General features: G+C 37.4%; 1 protein-coding gene across 6 annotated transcripts in view; it reads right to left on the bottom strand.

Annotated features, from left to right (window-relative positions):
• Positions 1–16,774, bottom strand: part of Ralgapa2 (Ral GTPase activating protein catalytic subunit alpha 2) — a 325,786-nt gene that overhangs the window by 118,389 nt on the left and 190,623 nt on the right. For all 6 annotated transcript variants that reach the window (XR_011706732.1, XM_027955724.2, XM_071608693.1 and 3 more), the window contains 6 exons: positions 11,568–11,678; positions 10,160–10,228; positions 9,724–9,861; positions 8,440–8,623; positions 2,985–3,741; positions 2,128–2,199 (listed from right to left, as the gene is read on the bottom strand). Coding sequence is in view for 5 of the 6 variants with exons in the window: in XM_027955724.2 (XP_027811525.2) it covers positions 2,128–2,199; positions 2,985–3,741; positions 8,440–8,623; positions 9,724–9,861; positions 10,160–10,228; positions 11,568–11,678 (1,331 nt within the window). In the remaining variant the exon portion in view is untranslated. The remainder of the gene's footprint in view (positions 1–2,127; positions 2,200–2,984; positions 3,742–8,439; positions 8,624–9,723; positions 9,862–10,159; positions 10,229–11,567; positions 11,679–16,774) is intronic.

The raw sequence follows: 16,774 nt of genomic DNA, 5'->3' as shown, positions 1-16,774 counted from the left end.
AGAATAACACTTCAGATTCTTCATCTCTAATGAGTTTTAAAAAATTCTTTAAGCTCAAATTTTTCACTATAGATTTCACTTAATAAATCAGGAAATAAAGACATTTACAATGACAATGAGCTAATGCCTTCAGGCCCGAGTAAGGTTCCTTTCCCCAGGTACAACTATAAATAAATCATTTAATCCTATATATTTCTTTTCTTTTTAATTCTGTCTATTCCATAATACTAAAATATTTATCACTCTCCAGAGAGTGGTAAAGCCACCTAGAAGAAAAGGCTCTCATATTGCCTCAGATCAGCTATCCTGGCATGTCCGAGACTCAGAAAACATACATGAAATAGTTCATTCCTCAATGTGTAGGTTATAAGAAGTCCTGAGTAATGAAGGCAATGTGGGAAGGTAGAACAATGGAGAAAAGAAAAAGAAAACCAATACACTCTAATTCCCATACAGACTCAAATCTTAATTCTAGATGTTTCTGAAGGAGAGAAAGGACACATAGCTATAAGTAAGCTTAATATGATTTGATCTTCTTGGTCCTCAGTGACATAAAAATGGACCTTTTAAAATTAATTCAATTAAAATACTTTAATTCAAGTATTTAAGAGAAAATTAAAACTGGAATTCACTACTTCTTACATTTATACCTAGTTTAAGAATTCAAGCAGGGCACAGTGGTGCATGCCTGTAATTCCAGCAGCTCAAGATGCTGAGGCAGGAGGATCACCAGCTTCAGCAAAAGCGAATGCTAAATAACTTAGTTAGACCCTGTCTCTAAATAAAATACAAAACAGGTCTGGGGATATGGCTTAGTGGTCAAGTGCCCCTGAATTTAATCCCTGATACCAAAAAAAAAAGAAAGAAAAAAGAAATTCAAACCACAAGAATCACAATTGTGAACCTAACAGGCCAATCATAGTGACATGAACCAAGAAGTTGTATGAAAATAAAATTTAATTATGTGTCACTTTGAGTTCGAACAGAACTCTAAAATAAACTATAAAAATCATAAGAATGCCATCTAAACACAGGGTGGTGAAAATATTTGTTTAGCAGGTCATAACTCCTCCCTGTAAGTACCAGGCAAGAGAATCAAGTGCCTTAAAGTGGAAGCACCATAGAGAGTGAATGAATGATTAAGTGAATAAAATAAAAGCTTTGCTTATTTTTCCAAATGCCAGGATAGAACCCATAAAGATAAAGCCGGTCTTTGTCATTTATTTTCCTTCTTGCTTCTTAAGCATCCTTTGAAAACATTAAGCTCAAATATATTTACAAATCTGTGAGTTAAGAAGGAGTAAGAAAAATGTAGGAAAATAAAATATAGTGGGAAGAGCTGAAAAACAAGCCTGGGGAAAACAACCTAAATTTGAGTGCCAATGAAACATTAAGATATTTCTAAAGGGGAATAAGCAAAGGGTTTTGTTGTTGTTGTTATTTTTGAAGAGCTTTTTTTTTTTTTTTTAAACTAAACATTAAGGAATCAGTTTATTCAAGACTTAACAAGTATCTGTCAAATGCTGAGGATTATATTCTTAACTTAGGTGGTTTTGGAAGCACATATTTCCCCAAATCAAAAACTGTTCATGATTGTGAACTCCTTTCTAGAAATGATTCTGATATTGTACAGAAAAAAGGGTAGATTTGAGAATGTAACCAGCTTTGAAAATGAGACATTAATAGAGAGTTATTAATTTCAACATGCTTGTTCTAACCTTTCCAACATTTTAAAGCCAAGACTACAGAATGCCAGTGCAGGTTGCACAGCAAGGACTATGAAGTCACTCTCATATGGTTTCAAATAATATGGTATAGGTGATTATGACTTGTTTAATCTAGGTAAATATCTACTTCCTTATCAGAAAAAGAGACAGTTGCAGAGAATAAATGAGAATGGATGTCCACTGACTGCGACATAGAAAGGTATTCAATCAAAAGCAGAGGTTAAGTGGGAGCCCCGACCTCTTCTTAGAGTAACAAATGTGAGTTATTCCTAAAGGGTATAAATATCAAAGGTTTGATGGGGCAAATGTCAGCAGATTCCAGGTTACAGAACTACCCATGGGTTCTAAGCACACATACACAGGTGAACTGGAAAAGGTGGTCTGATATACTTTCACATACCACTGGCGAGAGTCCAGGTTTTTCAATTCTCTCAATAATTTTGAATTTTTCTTCAAAAGATGAAAATTCTTCCTATAAAGAAAAAAACGATGGAAGAAAAAAATCATGTGATCAATGGTCAATTTTGCTGCATTTGAGTTAGTTAACAAACCTATCTATCATCCATCCATCTGCTACCTCATTTCACTAAATATCTGTGATAGAATCAAGTCCATTCACCTTCATATGTCAAGGCATAAAAATCCCACTGCATCCCATTACTGTCCAGTGACACTGGATGACTCTGATAAATTGAGTGTGGCCTTGTTCTGTATTTTCAGTCAGCTCTCCTACAAATTTCTGCATAACACTTATTTCTTTAAAAACTGTACTCCACTATCGGGATCCAGTCAAATCTATCCTCTTCCCTGAGGTCTTCTCCACTGTCCCATACTTCCCACTGGACTAAATCATTCCTCTTGAACTCCTGGGCCACTCTATGCTTCATCAAAGTTTCATTACACCCACCTCCCTCATCAGATCTAAGGCGTATCTGCCATTTACATCTTCATTAAAGTAGAAATGATAATGGCCAGAGAAGTAAGTAAATAAAACATATACACAAAGGAAATACTTCAAACTCTAAAACATTCAATAGGTATTTAGAATTCAATGTGTGCATTAGTACAGCATAATTAGTTCCATTTCTGGCTTTAATTTAGCAGCCAAAATAAATTTTAATTATTATCATTATCAAAATAATGTTGAAATAGTGAAAAAAATCTCCATTTTTATTTTCTTCTTCCCTGACCCTAAGTTGATAAAAAAAAGAAAAATTATTTGAAAAAGATAATTTAAGGACTAGCATGTATTGTTACCTTCTATCCCAAGAATTCATTCCCAAATCATCGAGTAACAACCTGCAGAAATAAAAAGGCCCTCGGGGCTCCACTGGCGAGGGTTGCCCTTGGCTGGTAACTTTCATTGAAGAATCAGAGTTACACCTCTGAACATATTCGTCTTCCTGTGCACTCTGGCGCAAAATGACCTCAATGATTTCCTTTTCTTGCTCACGGTTCATGCCATATGGGGGTGGGGAGGGCTCATTTAGATTTAGCTGTGATGGTAAAAGGCATTCGGGACTAGTGTGGCCAATGTTTTCAAGTAGTTTGTCAAGGACATCATCTCCTTCTTCGATTTGGGAATGATCTTTCTGAGGTCCAAATGTGTGATGATGGTGGCCCGAAATTAGAAATAAGGGATTTCTTCCATTGGGTGCTAAGTGTCCCTCCAGAGGCCCATATAAAACTTTTCCATCCCAAGAGTACTTCCCTGATATATCCCTCACAATAACTCTCACATCTGAGAGGGCACCCCCAGGTCCTTCTGCAGGTGTCTGAAGGTAGGAAATGAGGGTACTGTCATTAAATACAAACAGCTGCAGGTTGGGGCTCCTGAACACCTCAGAAGACAGCTCAGTGCCTTCCACGTGGGCATTGTCGTGGTTCTCACTGACAAGGCTATGCAGCACAGCTGGGCCTCCGCTCAGAGGGTAGTGACCCAGGTGGTTCACCAGGTGGGCCATCACCATTCGGGCAGTCAGAGGGATCAGTTCCACACTTCTTCGCCTTTTCTCTGTGAACAGCCAAGAATGAACAGACAGTGAAGATTAAAACTGAATGCCACCAGGTTTCGGTGTTTGTTGGTTTAGTCTAGGACTTTGCTTCAACTTTTTAATTTTATTTTATTATTTTTTGGTATGGGCATTGAACCCAGAGTCTTGGGCATACCAGGCACTGATATGATACTGAGTCACATCCCCAGCCCTCAACTATTTATTTTAAACAATTCTATTTTAATTTAAAAGCATAACTCAAATGGACTACTAAAAAAACAATTTACAGGAGGAACTCATTCTGAAAGGGATGTTAAAAATTCTGTAGACATAGGACTAGAAAAAGCAAAATGTCCTTTTCCTTAAAGAGTTGTCAGTTTTGGGGGTATAGTTCAGTAGTTGAACACTTGCCTAGCATACCTGAGGCCCATGGTTTGATTCTCAACACCACAATAACAAAACAAAACCCAAGGAGCTCATAGTTCAAAGAGCTCTGGTAAGGACAAAATTCAGAGTCAGGGGCAGCTAGGGGCTGGAGAGTAGCTTAGGGAGGTACCTTGCTTCCCTTGATGGGGTGGATGTAGACCTGGAAAGGAAATTAATCAAATTTGTGACTGCTTAAATATATTCAAAGCAATTGGCTTAATAATTATTGTGACAATTTATGTTTAGTTGTTAGAGCATTTTAAATATTTAAGAGAATCTGACATACTAATGAATCATGGAGAAACTTAGAAGACTTTAACTAAATTTTTAGTTGAAGATTAAATGCTCAAAAGCAACTGATGTGTAAATTTTTTAATACTTACAAAGTATACAAAGACTTTGACAACAATAGTGTAAGGGGGTCTTGTAAAATAAAGCATAAGGAGGAAGAAGCAGATAAACTAAATCTACATGAATTGAAATGATGATTTAAACTTAAAAGTAATTATGGAAATTTCAATCTGTCAAATTTATGAAAGCAATATGCTTTAATCTAAGAACAAGTGAAAATGAAACCGCTAATTTTAACAGAAAAAAAAATCTAGATATTTAAATAAACTAAGGTTTATAATTTGAGCTTGAAGTTTTAGGAAATATGAAAAAAACAAATATTAATCAAACCTAAGTAAATGTAAATATTTTAATGCTGCATACCCTCCCCCTTAGAAATTAAAATCTAATTGACTTATTTATGATACATCAGTTTTATGATGTATGAAACGTAAGGGAGGTAAAAAAATCAAATCCCCCAATCTAAGAAATTCTGGGTAATGACTGAGGAGAGTAAGATCATCTTGAGTTTTCTTGGATTTCTTGTTTTTTTTTTTTTTTTTTAATAATGAATAAGAAATATGTATTCAATAATGGAAAATAAATTTTCATATCAAAACACTCATTTTTTTTTTTTTAGAAGCAAAGGAAGTCATCTACATTTCTCTCTGAAACTAAACTTTCTCTCCCAAACCCTGGGAGAAGTGAATATGATTTCCACACAACTAAGAAATTTAAGGCCCAGATTTAACACTCAAGCTAAGAAATGTTAATGCCCCAAAGAGCAAACATGAAGCTAGCCAAGAGTTGGTGAGTTCATAATGCAAATTACTTCATACATATTTGCATGGCAGAACTGGCATAAAACTCTCACCAATAAAGGTCTAATTTGATAAAGGCCCAAGGTAGAAAATAACAATTAGAAAGTCACCTTTCTTCTACCTTTACTTACATAGGTTATGCTTTCAATTTAAGGTAAATATAAATGTGTATTCTATGAATGTATTTGAATTCTGTAATGGGAAATTAACCTGGAGTCACACTGATCAGGTTATAAACCATGACACAATGACACATCCAATAAAAATCTAAAATAGCTCTGATACTGAAAACTGAAGAAAGGGAATATTTTATGAAATAACAATGACTTACTGCACTGCCTGTGGGTTCTTTGAAAAACAAAGAAAAAAGTTGGACGGTTAATGAAAAAACAAGTTCATGACTTCCACAAATTATTAAAAAATAGAGTTCAAATATCTTTATTTTATTTTCCTAAACTTATGGATGAAATATAAGAGTAGTATTTTAGGTTATCCTTTAAATTTCATTTTTTGAAACCCCTCCAATCCCTTCTCTTTTAAGTAATTAGGTATAAGTGATAAGCAATCTGAGCAAACAAGTCTACTATTGATAGCTTTACCATGTCTCCTTGTATCTTTCTTTTAAAGTAGTAAATATACCTAGTATTAGATAATAGTCTAAGAAAGAATCATAAAAAATAACAGATAAAAATATAATATTGCTTATCAGAGACATTATCTAATTCAAATAGTTTTGTAATGAATGACAAATTGTGACAATGAGTGAAATAAATGAGCACATTTTATTTAACCTAAAATCTACTACCTTTATTTATCCTCTTCACTCTTAACAAGATGTACCCACTTAGCAAGAGTGCTTGTGCATGCCAATATTGTTTTTAAGCATCTTGTTTTTTACTTAGTTAAATTGCTAGTAAATTTTAAAAATTCTTTTGTCATAGAAGTTTGAGCAATTAGTTTTAGTACCATAGAACTATGTTGGGAACAGGTGCATAAGATCCTGAAGTCTTCTGGAGAATGAATATTCAAGTCAAGGAGTGTTGTGCATAGAAAGGAAAATGGTATCAAAATCAGAGTGCATTTTTAGGTTTTTCCTTTTTCACTAACCTATTAATCTTTTGCTATTTTCAAGAAACAAGTCATATTGAGTAGTGAACCTGTTTTAGAGACAGCCATGTGGGATAAATGTCAATAACTTTAGGAAAAAGTAAGTTAATTTCTTGTAAGACATGGATTGCAAAAGAGGAAACAGCAAAAGAAATGGATCAAGAGTTATTCTGATTACTTAATATAAATATGGTTTGAATTTATAATTGTGGGGAAAATTTCAAGAAGATATTACAGCTAACAGACAGTGGAATTCCAGGAAAAGACAATTAAATGATTAAGAAAATGGAAGGTGAGTTGAGTACAGTGGCACACACCAGTAAATTCCAGCAGCTCAGGAGGATTTCAAGTTCAAAGCCAATCTCAGCAACTTAGTGAGGCCCTAAGCAACTTAGCAAGACCCTGTCTCTAAATAAAACATAAACAGGGCTAGGGATGTGACTTAGTGGTAAAAGGCCCTGGGTTCAATCCCTGGTACAGAAAAAAAAAAAAAAAAAGATGGATAACAGAAGTTTACCACAACCAGAATAACTCAAAACAAGAGTCTTTAGCCTATGACAAAAATCTCAGTGAAAAATTTATTTCAGGAAAATGGTCATTAAGTCTTAGACTCAAATCCCACCTCCATTATTTCTGACTTGTACAGTCTTGAGAAAATCCCTTAACTTTCATTTGCTTGTCTATCAAATGAAGTTAAAATTCAGAACTGTCAGATTTCAAGGCCCTACTCTTTTTCATCCTCATCTCACCTTTCCCTTCATCTTCACCTGACTCATACTTCAGACTCCATGGTCCTACAATCATCCCTGTACCATGGGCCCTCAAGTATGGCCTACAGCACTCCATCTCTCACCAGCCCCACAAGAGGGATCTGTCTCTCTATCTGGCTATACTAACCACTCTGCCCAAAGTGTTCTGGCAAAACTCATGGCCAAACACCACTGGGAAATAAATCAGCTCCTTTTTTTGCTCTCAGCTTCTCCAAGAGTTTCTGAGGCATCTGCACTGCTGACTTTCCTCAGTGCCACCTGCTTTCTTCCCATGACTTCCTAGACATGTTTCTTTCTTGGTCCTTCCCTGGATGGTCTAGCACTCCACACCCACATTTTTTAACTTTTAATTTTGTAACAACTAATGATCCATATGATTATAAGAAATAATACAGAGAGATCTCAAATAGTCTTCATCTCAGTGGTAACATCTTACATAATCACAGCATAATATCACAATCAGGAAACTGACACTGATATTAATCCACTCATATTATTCAATGTTTGCCAGTTTTACATACACCCATTTGTATGTTTGATTCTATGTAATTTGATCACTCATACAGATGCCACACTTACCTTCCAACTCAACAATCCAAATTCTAGAGCTGGGTGCTTATCATTTGGGACGGGGGATGGTTAAGGAGGAAAGTCCTGACAATCCTCATAGACTCTAAAATGGACTTTGCTACAAGCAGAGACATCCTCAAACAGGGGTAAGTAAATTCCCATCTCCTTCCATGAGGGTCTCCTACTCTGGAAGAGTCTATAAGCTCTTTTCGAAGCCTGCCCATCCTGCCAAGGTTAGCTTAGGTCCCTCTCAATGGGAAGCTCCCATGGTGCCACTAGTCCAAAATTGAAATGATTCTTTCTGGAGTTTTCTTGTCTCTCCAATCAGACGCAAAACTCTTTGAGGACACAAAATGAAACTTTTTTGAGAATTCCATGGGTCTGAGACATATGGATCTTTAATAACACAAAGCTGTTTGAATAACTAAGAAGGGGAAGGAGCAGAGAGAAAAAAACAAATAAACAAACAACAACAGCAACAACAACCCCCCCCCCACCCCCGCCAAACGGCAAAAAAACCCCAGGGAAACAAAAAGGGAAAGCAGAATTTGCCATCCATAGAGGACTCTAAAAACTAGGATTTTAACTTCAACAACCAGGTTAAAAACAGTAATAATAACACAGCAAGCACTGGACAAAAGGCTTCAATCTTTCCTTCTCCTTATTCACAAGATATATTTGGAACGATACTCACCCTCTTCAACAGTCAGCAGGTTCCCCAGTTCTGCTGATGAATGATACTGAACTGCCTCAGAGCTCTTCACGTTTGCCAGTGGCAGAAAGGGGTCATAATCCGTGGATGACAAGTCAGCCAGAGTCAGTGTATAGTGACTTTGTTGGGTGTATGTGCTTGAGCCACAAACACAGCAGTGCAGAACCTGTGGAAAACAGATGAAATGGCACCCTGGATGTCATCATCTCCTGTCCCCTGATACTCATGATGTCCAATCACCATGGCTCTTAAGAGCTAAGACTCCTATTTGGGAATACTTCAAAACATTGGGTCCTGCTGGGGTTGTGGCTCAGCGGTAGAGCGCTCACCTAGCATGTGCAAAGCCCTGGGTTCAATCCTCAGCATCACATAAAAATAAATGAAATAAAGGTATTGTGTCCAACTACAGCTAAAAAAAAATATTTAAAAAAATTGGGTCTTTTTCATCCTTAAATATCTTTTTGCTGTTAGCAAGACACTGATGTGTTCTTTCACATCAATGACAATAAATATATTCTCAAAGCAAAAGAAAAGTTAAAAAGTGATTATTTCACCATTCTCAGTGATTGCACATACCTAAGGCCTCCTCCATCCACCAAAGGAGACACAGGTAGAAGAAAATGAATCAGGAGGTGAAGGGTGGCTGGGGGATAAGTTATTTGTGGTGGAGGGCAGAATGGGCTCAATGAGCAGAGCCTACTGGCCAATTCAAGACAGTTTTTAAGTTTAAATCAGCATGACTCATGATCCCATGAACAATTTTTAAAGTATAGTTTAGTAAAAGCAAATTTAACTAAGATTTTTGAAGTATTCTTATTTTTCACGAGATTAACTTCTTTAATTTATTTTTAATGTTTTTTAAAGCAACCAGATTACTGTAACTATTATACATTTTCCTACCTTGCATAAACAGATTTTTGGCAAGTGAACACTGTGATTATTCCTATAATATAAATAATTCTTTTCTAAATTAAGTACCCAGAGACCACATTCCATAAAAATTGGGGAATACTGATCAAAGAATAGCCTACTTAAAATTAAAGATGAGAGTCATAAAAATGCATGAATTTTTAACTTGGTAATCATTACTTCTCTAAAACTTTATCTTCCTCCTTTCAGATCTCAAGTTATTCTTTTTAAATATTTTAACTCGTCACGAGTCCTTTTTCAAAAGGGCATAGATAAATAAGTGCACAAAAGACATTTTGGTAGTTTTCTGACATGTAGGTCCATAGTCCATGCCTTGAGGCTCAAGTGAAGACTTACCCTATAGATATAATCCAGCAAGGGGGCCCGGGATGGGTGCTGCTCCTCCAGGACCACTGTGGACACAGGATGGAGAAGGGTATTCACTGGCAATGCCATGCACCAGTCCAAGAGGCAGAGGAGTAAGGATACAATAAACTGGAAGAAGAAATATTATGTTATGTTGCAGTCTTTTAAACATCACTATGTATAATAATATATAAGAAAATTCTTTCTATATACAAATTATTGAATGGACACCCAAATTCTAGGTAGATAAGTAAATATAAGATAGCGTTTTCATAAAAATTAATGCATCTGTTAAAATATGTTAATAATCTGTTAAAATCAATGTATGCAGATATTATAAAGGCTATCACTATTTATACTACATTTATAATTCTGTCTTACATTTAAAAACAAACTCTAGAGAAAAGTTAGCTAATGTGCCACCTACCTTCTTATCTGTTTCCACTGAAGAGTACTCAGCACTTGGTAATAGGAAAGCAATTGTAGCCACAAGGATCTGCATAAAAGATAAGTGCCAAAAAGACCAGCATAATAGTTTTAGAAGCCATATCTTAAAAGGTGACCTTGCAATGAAATCCAGCTTTGTGCTAACTCACTGGAGGAAGGTGATATAAAGCTGAGGGTCAGTTGTGTGGTATGATCTTGAAAATTATGGGAAGGCATGGGGGCATATTTGGTTTCCACATAATCTGTTGGTGGTGTAATTGGGGGCTCAAGGGAAAGGACTACCTCTCATTGCAGTCATATAACTTCTACCATCAGTTCTCTCACTTTTCATATTGAAATAAAAAAGGACTTAAGAGTAATTATGAAAAAATGTTCCTATTCAATTTCTTATAATTACCCCAGTCTGTACCTGCTGTCCTGCTGTCATAGCACCCCTTTAATTCACAAAAGTATTCCTGTTTAGGTGACAAACTATAGGGTTGCCCTAAAATCCAACTTTACATTTTACATCTTATATTACTATATCCAAAGCTCTATTTCACTGTAGGTCACTTAAGATAAATATATATATATATATATATTTGACTTCTGATGTGTTTCTGGGAGAACAAAGTAATCTTTCCAGTGAAATTTGTCTAGGGCTGAGAGAAAATAAATCAACATCACTTCTTCTCTCACCCTACAATCCCTTATGGGGACAAATCAAATTTCTTCAAACAGTTACCCCTGGATGTGTAAAGACAGAACATGTTTTAAAAGTGCAGCTATAAAAATTGGCAGGAATGGATGTGACTTGCCACCAGGTACCTATGAGTGAGGACACTTGCTCATATATAAGCAAAGCATTCTTAGATGGAACTCACTTTAGGATGCTATGGTTGAAATTATTCTTCCTGATCCTTCTCCTCTCCAATCCCACCAACCAATGGAACAAGAGGGTATTACAGTGGTAATCTCATCACAGATGGGTAATCATGCTATGACAGAAGGGTCCAGGGCTTTGTCTTGGAGGAACTCCTGCTTTACACAACAGACACCTCCTCCGCCCTGCACAGAGGGCATCATAACCAGCTGCTTACTCCTTGTTGGCACCATCCAAATTACTTGAGATGAATGAAGACCCAATCCATAAAAGGTCTCTTTGTTGTGGATGTATCTGCCTTTCAAACTCCCCAAGTATCAGTGTCTGCCCTGGAACACTGCTGGCTTCTTTCTGTAGTGCCTAGAATCATAGCTGAGAAGAACAAGTCCAGCTTGCTCTTATGAGACCCACATCGCAATTTAATGGTTGGTTCTCTAGTAATTATTTGAGAGTCTCTAATTAATCAGATATCAAATATACTAAAAAGGAAATGTGTATGTTTTAGCATTCAAGGAAAAGGACTTACTTCTGCCATTTTCCGAGGCAGAGAGGTTTCAAACATCTGAAGTTTTTCCCAGTAGGAAACCAGCAACTGAAGAATATCACAGGCTACCTGAGCCACAATTTTGTTAGGAAACTATAAAAGGAAACAAAATTCCAAAATAAATACATGACAGGTGTATTATCCCTAAGGAAGAATAAAATTTCTTCTCAGATTACAGTATATTTGTTTTGCATAAAATTGATGAAAACTATGATTAATAGAGAAGTCATACATGATCACACCACCATTCTAAAACTGGCTCTTGTTTAGCTTAATTATGTCAATTTATACAATTTTTGTATAGAAATAAGTAGCTGCCATTTAATCACTTGAAATTGAAAAACTTCAGCTCACATAAACCATTTTTTTTCCAACTACAGGAAATTACATAATAGAGTATGTTGCTGAATGTCCCTTATCCGCTGAACCTTTTTGTTTTCAGCATTTATTTTTTTATTGGTACATTTTAATTATACAGAACAGTTAGTTTCATTGCAGCATGATTGTACATACATAAAACATAATTTCATCAATTTCACTCCCCAATACTCCCATTACTCTGATTTTACAAAAAGTTTTTTTCACATCACTTTCTTTTCATCTTTTAAAAATTTATTCTAATTTGTTATATATGACAGTAGAATGCATTACAATTCATATTACACATATAGAGCTCAATTTTTCATATCTCTGGTTGTACACAAAGTACAAGTCACACCATTCATGTTTTCATGCATGTACTTAGGGAATCCACTGAACCTTTTACAAGAATTTTACTCATTCTCTTATTGATAAATCTTCATTGACAGCTCTGTAAAGTAGATGTTCTCTTCATTTTATACATAGAGACAAAGGGATTGATCAAATAAATTTCTATATTTTGAAATGAAACTTGGCCTATATGTTTAACATACTATAGTCTGTAAAATTAGAGACTCTGAGAACGTAACTCTTGCGTTATGGCACACTCATTAACTTTGAATGCCACTCCTGAGTCTGGTGTGTGTCTCTACCACCACCATCTTCTAGATGCTTCCATTTCTTGTGAGATAGATGTCAAAGAGGCAGTATTTGAAAGACCTTACTTTACTATGCTAGGGGAACATGAAAGGGCACCCTGTCCTTTTCTCCCTAGCCAGAACCTGGGGTTACAAGACTATCTGTTACTCATTAGCTAGAGCAGAAGAATTTGTCAGTGATCTGTCACTGGACTAGAAAAACTCACTCAAGTCACATCAAGTAGCCACCAACTGACATGTGCACAATACAAATAACACTGAAAGGTCAATGTTTAGTACCCCAGTGACAAGCACACAAGATGACAAAGAAGGTAAGGAAAATATGATTAATTTTAATTCTACAGAATAAACAGTTACTGATAGGCACTACCTGAGAGGTGTGAGGTAGACCCATAGCTCTTCATAACCTTCCACAGCCATCTAGACCCAGATGACCCGATCTCTACTAGCCTTCTTCCATTTCTCCAACACCCTGGCTTTTTTCTGCCCTTGCCTTTGTACCCACTCCTAGCTTTGCCTGAACACCCATACCCCAGTGGAGCTTGCACTGTTTCATCTTTCTGATTCTGGCAAAAAAAGTCATCTCCTGCAGGAGGCCACCACACTCATCCAAATGATTGGCAGCCTACCACTTCCAGCACTTCAGCTTCATCTCATCCTTGTTATATATCCTTCATGGCACTAGGGCTGTCAGGACCTATCTGACATGTTGATTATTTTCCTACATATTATGAGTCACTATTTTATACCTAATGCCTAGCATGGCTTCCTGAAGGATGTGCATGGTAAGCTTAAGGGAAGATAAAATGCTGAGGGACTGGGAAAAAGGGAGTGGATGCTGGCAAGTCTCTTAACTCGGGAAGCTAGAAATATACAAGAAGAAAATGGTGAGACCTGTAGCAGGCAAGACAAAAGGGCTTTGGGCAGAGAGAGGTGGGGAGACACGACAGGCAGAAAAAACGACTACAGAGGGGGGAAAGAGCTGAGCTGTGCCTGGAAGAATGCAGATGGAGAGCCAGGGTTTCCTGTGTGGGGAGTATCAGGGCACAGGTACTAAGGTAGGAAAGGACCTCAGGAAGAGTAGAAGCTACCATAAGGGTGGCAGTACTGACATATAAGAACGAGGTGGGGAATGGTGGAGATGAAACAAGTCATTCATTCACTCATCCAGCACACAGCAAAGGAAAACTGACAATGTGCCAACATGAATTAAAAGCAGACAATTAAAGGAATAAGATGAAAAGGACAGGCAGATCCTACTTTAAAGAACTGACAGTGTCATGGGGATGGCAGGGACCTGTCCTGGTTCTGTATGCCCTGCACAGTACCCTGTCCTAGTACCCTGGTCACACCATGTTGAAGGAGAAAGTCAATGATGCCTGGGAGAGCAGGTAGGGGAAAGAGCAGTAGGTGGGGCTGAGAGCAGGTTGCTCAGGGAGGAAGGGATGAGCTGTTTGCCTGAGCCTTAGCCTATGCCTCTCTATTTCTTTATTTTTATTTTTTGTAGCTGTAAATGGACAGAATGCCTTTATTTATTTGTTTTTATGTGGTGCTGAGGATTGAACCCAGTGCCTCACACATGCTAGGCAAGTGCTCTGCCTCTGAGCTACAGCCCCAACCCTGCCTCTCTATTTCTATAGTTCAGTCCTCCAAGGTGGAACATCCAGAGTTTCTGAGTGTGCTGGTAGCCTAGAACCACCACACACCAGACACTCATCTGCTGCCCCACCAAATGCAAACAAGTGGAGGAGTGAAATTCTTTGTACAGTAGCCCAACTGGGCTGATCCCACTCACTGTGGCTGCAGACATGTTTACATTAACACCCCTTGGGGAAAACCTCCCCAGTTCATGGCTGGTTGTGCCCCTCCCACATCTGTGAGCACACTTGGGTCACCTCTGTTGGCTGTTTCTGAAGGGCTCAGTTATAAGAAAGGCAATGCTGGAAACTATATGGAGTCCTAGGAGCTTGTATTCTCTGCAGTATAAACCATCTGGGAGCAGGAAACCAAAACCATTGCTACTGTCGCCTCTTCATTTTTCTCCCTCCTGGCAGTCTCAGAGACTCCCTCAAGTCCTTTGACTCAAAGTGGTTGCCAGTTCCTTTGTTCTTTCTGGTAACTCTTTCCTTTGTAGTCCTCAGTTCTTCTTAGATTTATATACTATGTCCTTAAACAGGAATCAGATGGAAGTGTCCCCAGAGAACAGGACTTAAAGTCAATATGCTTAAGTCAATGGCTTAAATCAAGCTGGAACCAGTTCCTTTCTTCCTTGTGCTCCTTCTCTTTTATTCCTAAATAAAAGAGAGCATCTATCCAGAGTTGTGGAGGACTCAGTAGGACTGTGCTTAATGGTTGTCTGACAGAATAAGAACTCAGTACGTTTAATTGCATTTTTTAGGGTACCTTATGTTTTTCCTATTAATTACAGAAGAACTGTAGAAACTTTGAAAAGTCACAGAAATACAAAGAAGAAAATCCATTTATCCCTTTACTCTGTTATCTATTTCTTTCCCTCTTCTATACTATAAACATATATACATACATATATTCATATATGTATTTATGAATGACATTATTGACTTCTAAACAGTTTTTCCAGGTAAGGGATAGGAATGGGGGAAACACTTTGCATTAAATATATATGTCTAAATTTAAGTAAAATTAAAATTTGAAAAATAAATCTTAGATTGAGATAAACATCTACCTTAAATAAGATATTTAAAAAATGAAATGGGACCTTTCTGTTACTAATCACATGTAAATATTTCTTTGTGGCTTAGGGAATCATAAGTGTTCTGCATTTGGTGTACAAAATCCTCACACACATGGCTAGAGTATCCTGGGTTTGACCTGGAAAGTTCCCCAGACTCCCAGTCAGTACATTTCTCCCATCTGTGAAGTACAGGTGGTTCACAGGATGGTTCTAAGGAATGAGTATGATGACAAAGGCCAGTGGTCAGCATCCTGTCCAGAAAGAACACTCACAATATGGTATTGTGGTTAAATAGTTTTCCATTCTTCATCACAGGAATCACAGCAAGAATTTTTCTACCTCCTATGATGTAACTGGCATCACTCACCACAGCAATTGTGGAGGAGAGACAGGGGAGGATAAGGTGATGGGGCAGTGTCAAAGGTACACTTGGGGAACAAGAAGCCCTGAGTTTGGTCAGCGGGGTCCAGATCATTGAGGGCCCAATGCCCAGACAAGGATGGGGAATACAATTAGATGATGAACTCAGGGGATATCACTGGTCTGATGATGACTGTTCCAGCATCAGCTATTGATTGCTGTTGCTATTATAGCTCCATGTGGCAAGCAGCAAAGAAGGGTGGGCAAGAAGGGCCTGGACATAGGTATCAGATGGATGGTTTATGACTTTAATTTTGACTCAGCTAGGGCGTCTCATACACTTAAATAAGTTCCTTAACTCTCTTGAACTTCAATTCTTCCAATGGTAAAATGGGGACATTCACCTTGCCACTGAGAACTACCACAAAGCTCTCAGCACAGTGTCTGGCAGGACAAGGTGCTCACTGGTTCTGAAAATATAATTATGGCAATGCTAACCTTACCAACATTTTTAAGTAAGAACCATGATAGCACAGGATTGAAGCTCTCATTTAGGAAGCAACCTACCAGCATAATTAAAAGTTCAGTTATGTCTTTAATATCACACAGATCTACTTTCAATGCTGATTCCATCACTTTTACCTGAATAACCTTAGACTTAAAACCTAATTTCTCTGGGTCTTGATGTTCTCTGGTATAAAATGGTGAGTATAACATCTACCTTAAAGAGCTATCATAAATACTCATAAAAGCATTTAGAAAGTTTATCATTATTCCTACCTTGTTTGAGGGCCCAATAAATGATAACTCTTCTCATTAACAAAGCAAAGAAAGATGTCCTATAAATACTGAAAGTTCAGCACAATGATGTATTAACACTCAGTGCTCTAAACTGGAAGCTGTGGGGGTCTTTCTCAGTCATGTTGAAGAGTGTGGGACATGAAATCTCACTTTCTTGTCACCCTCATCAACAGACAACAGCTGTCCTCCTTGTCCTAGGACCTGCCCAGCAGAAGATGAATCAGTGGACTGATGGTAGCTGCCAATGGGGTAAGCAGCCATTGGTGACCTCATAGCATACTGACAGGACTCTCAAA

This window comes from Marmota flaviventris, chromosome 2 (genome assembly GCF_047511675.1).
Source record: "Marmota flaviventris isolate mMarFla1 chromosome 2, mMarFla1.hap1, whole genome shotgun sequence".
Taxonomy (NCBI): Eukaryota; Metazoa; Chordata; class Mammalia; order Rodentia; family Sciuridae; genus Marmota; species Marmota flaviventris.
This window is presented reverse-complemented; position numbering and strand designations above follow the sequence as displayed.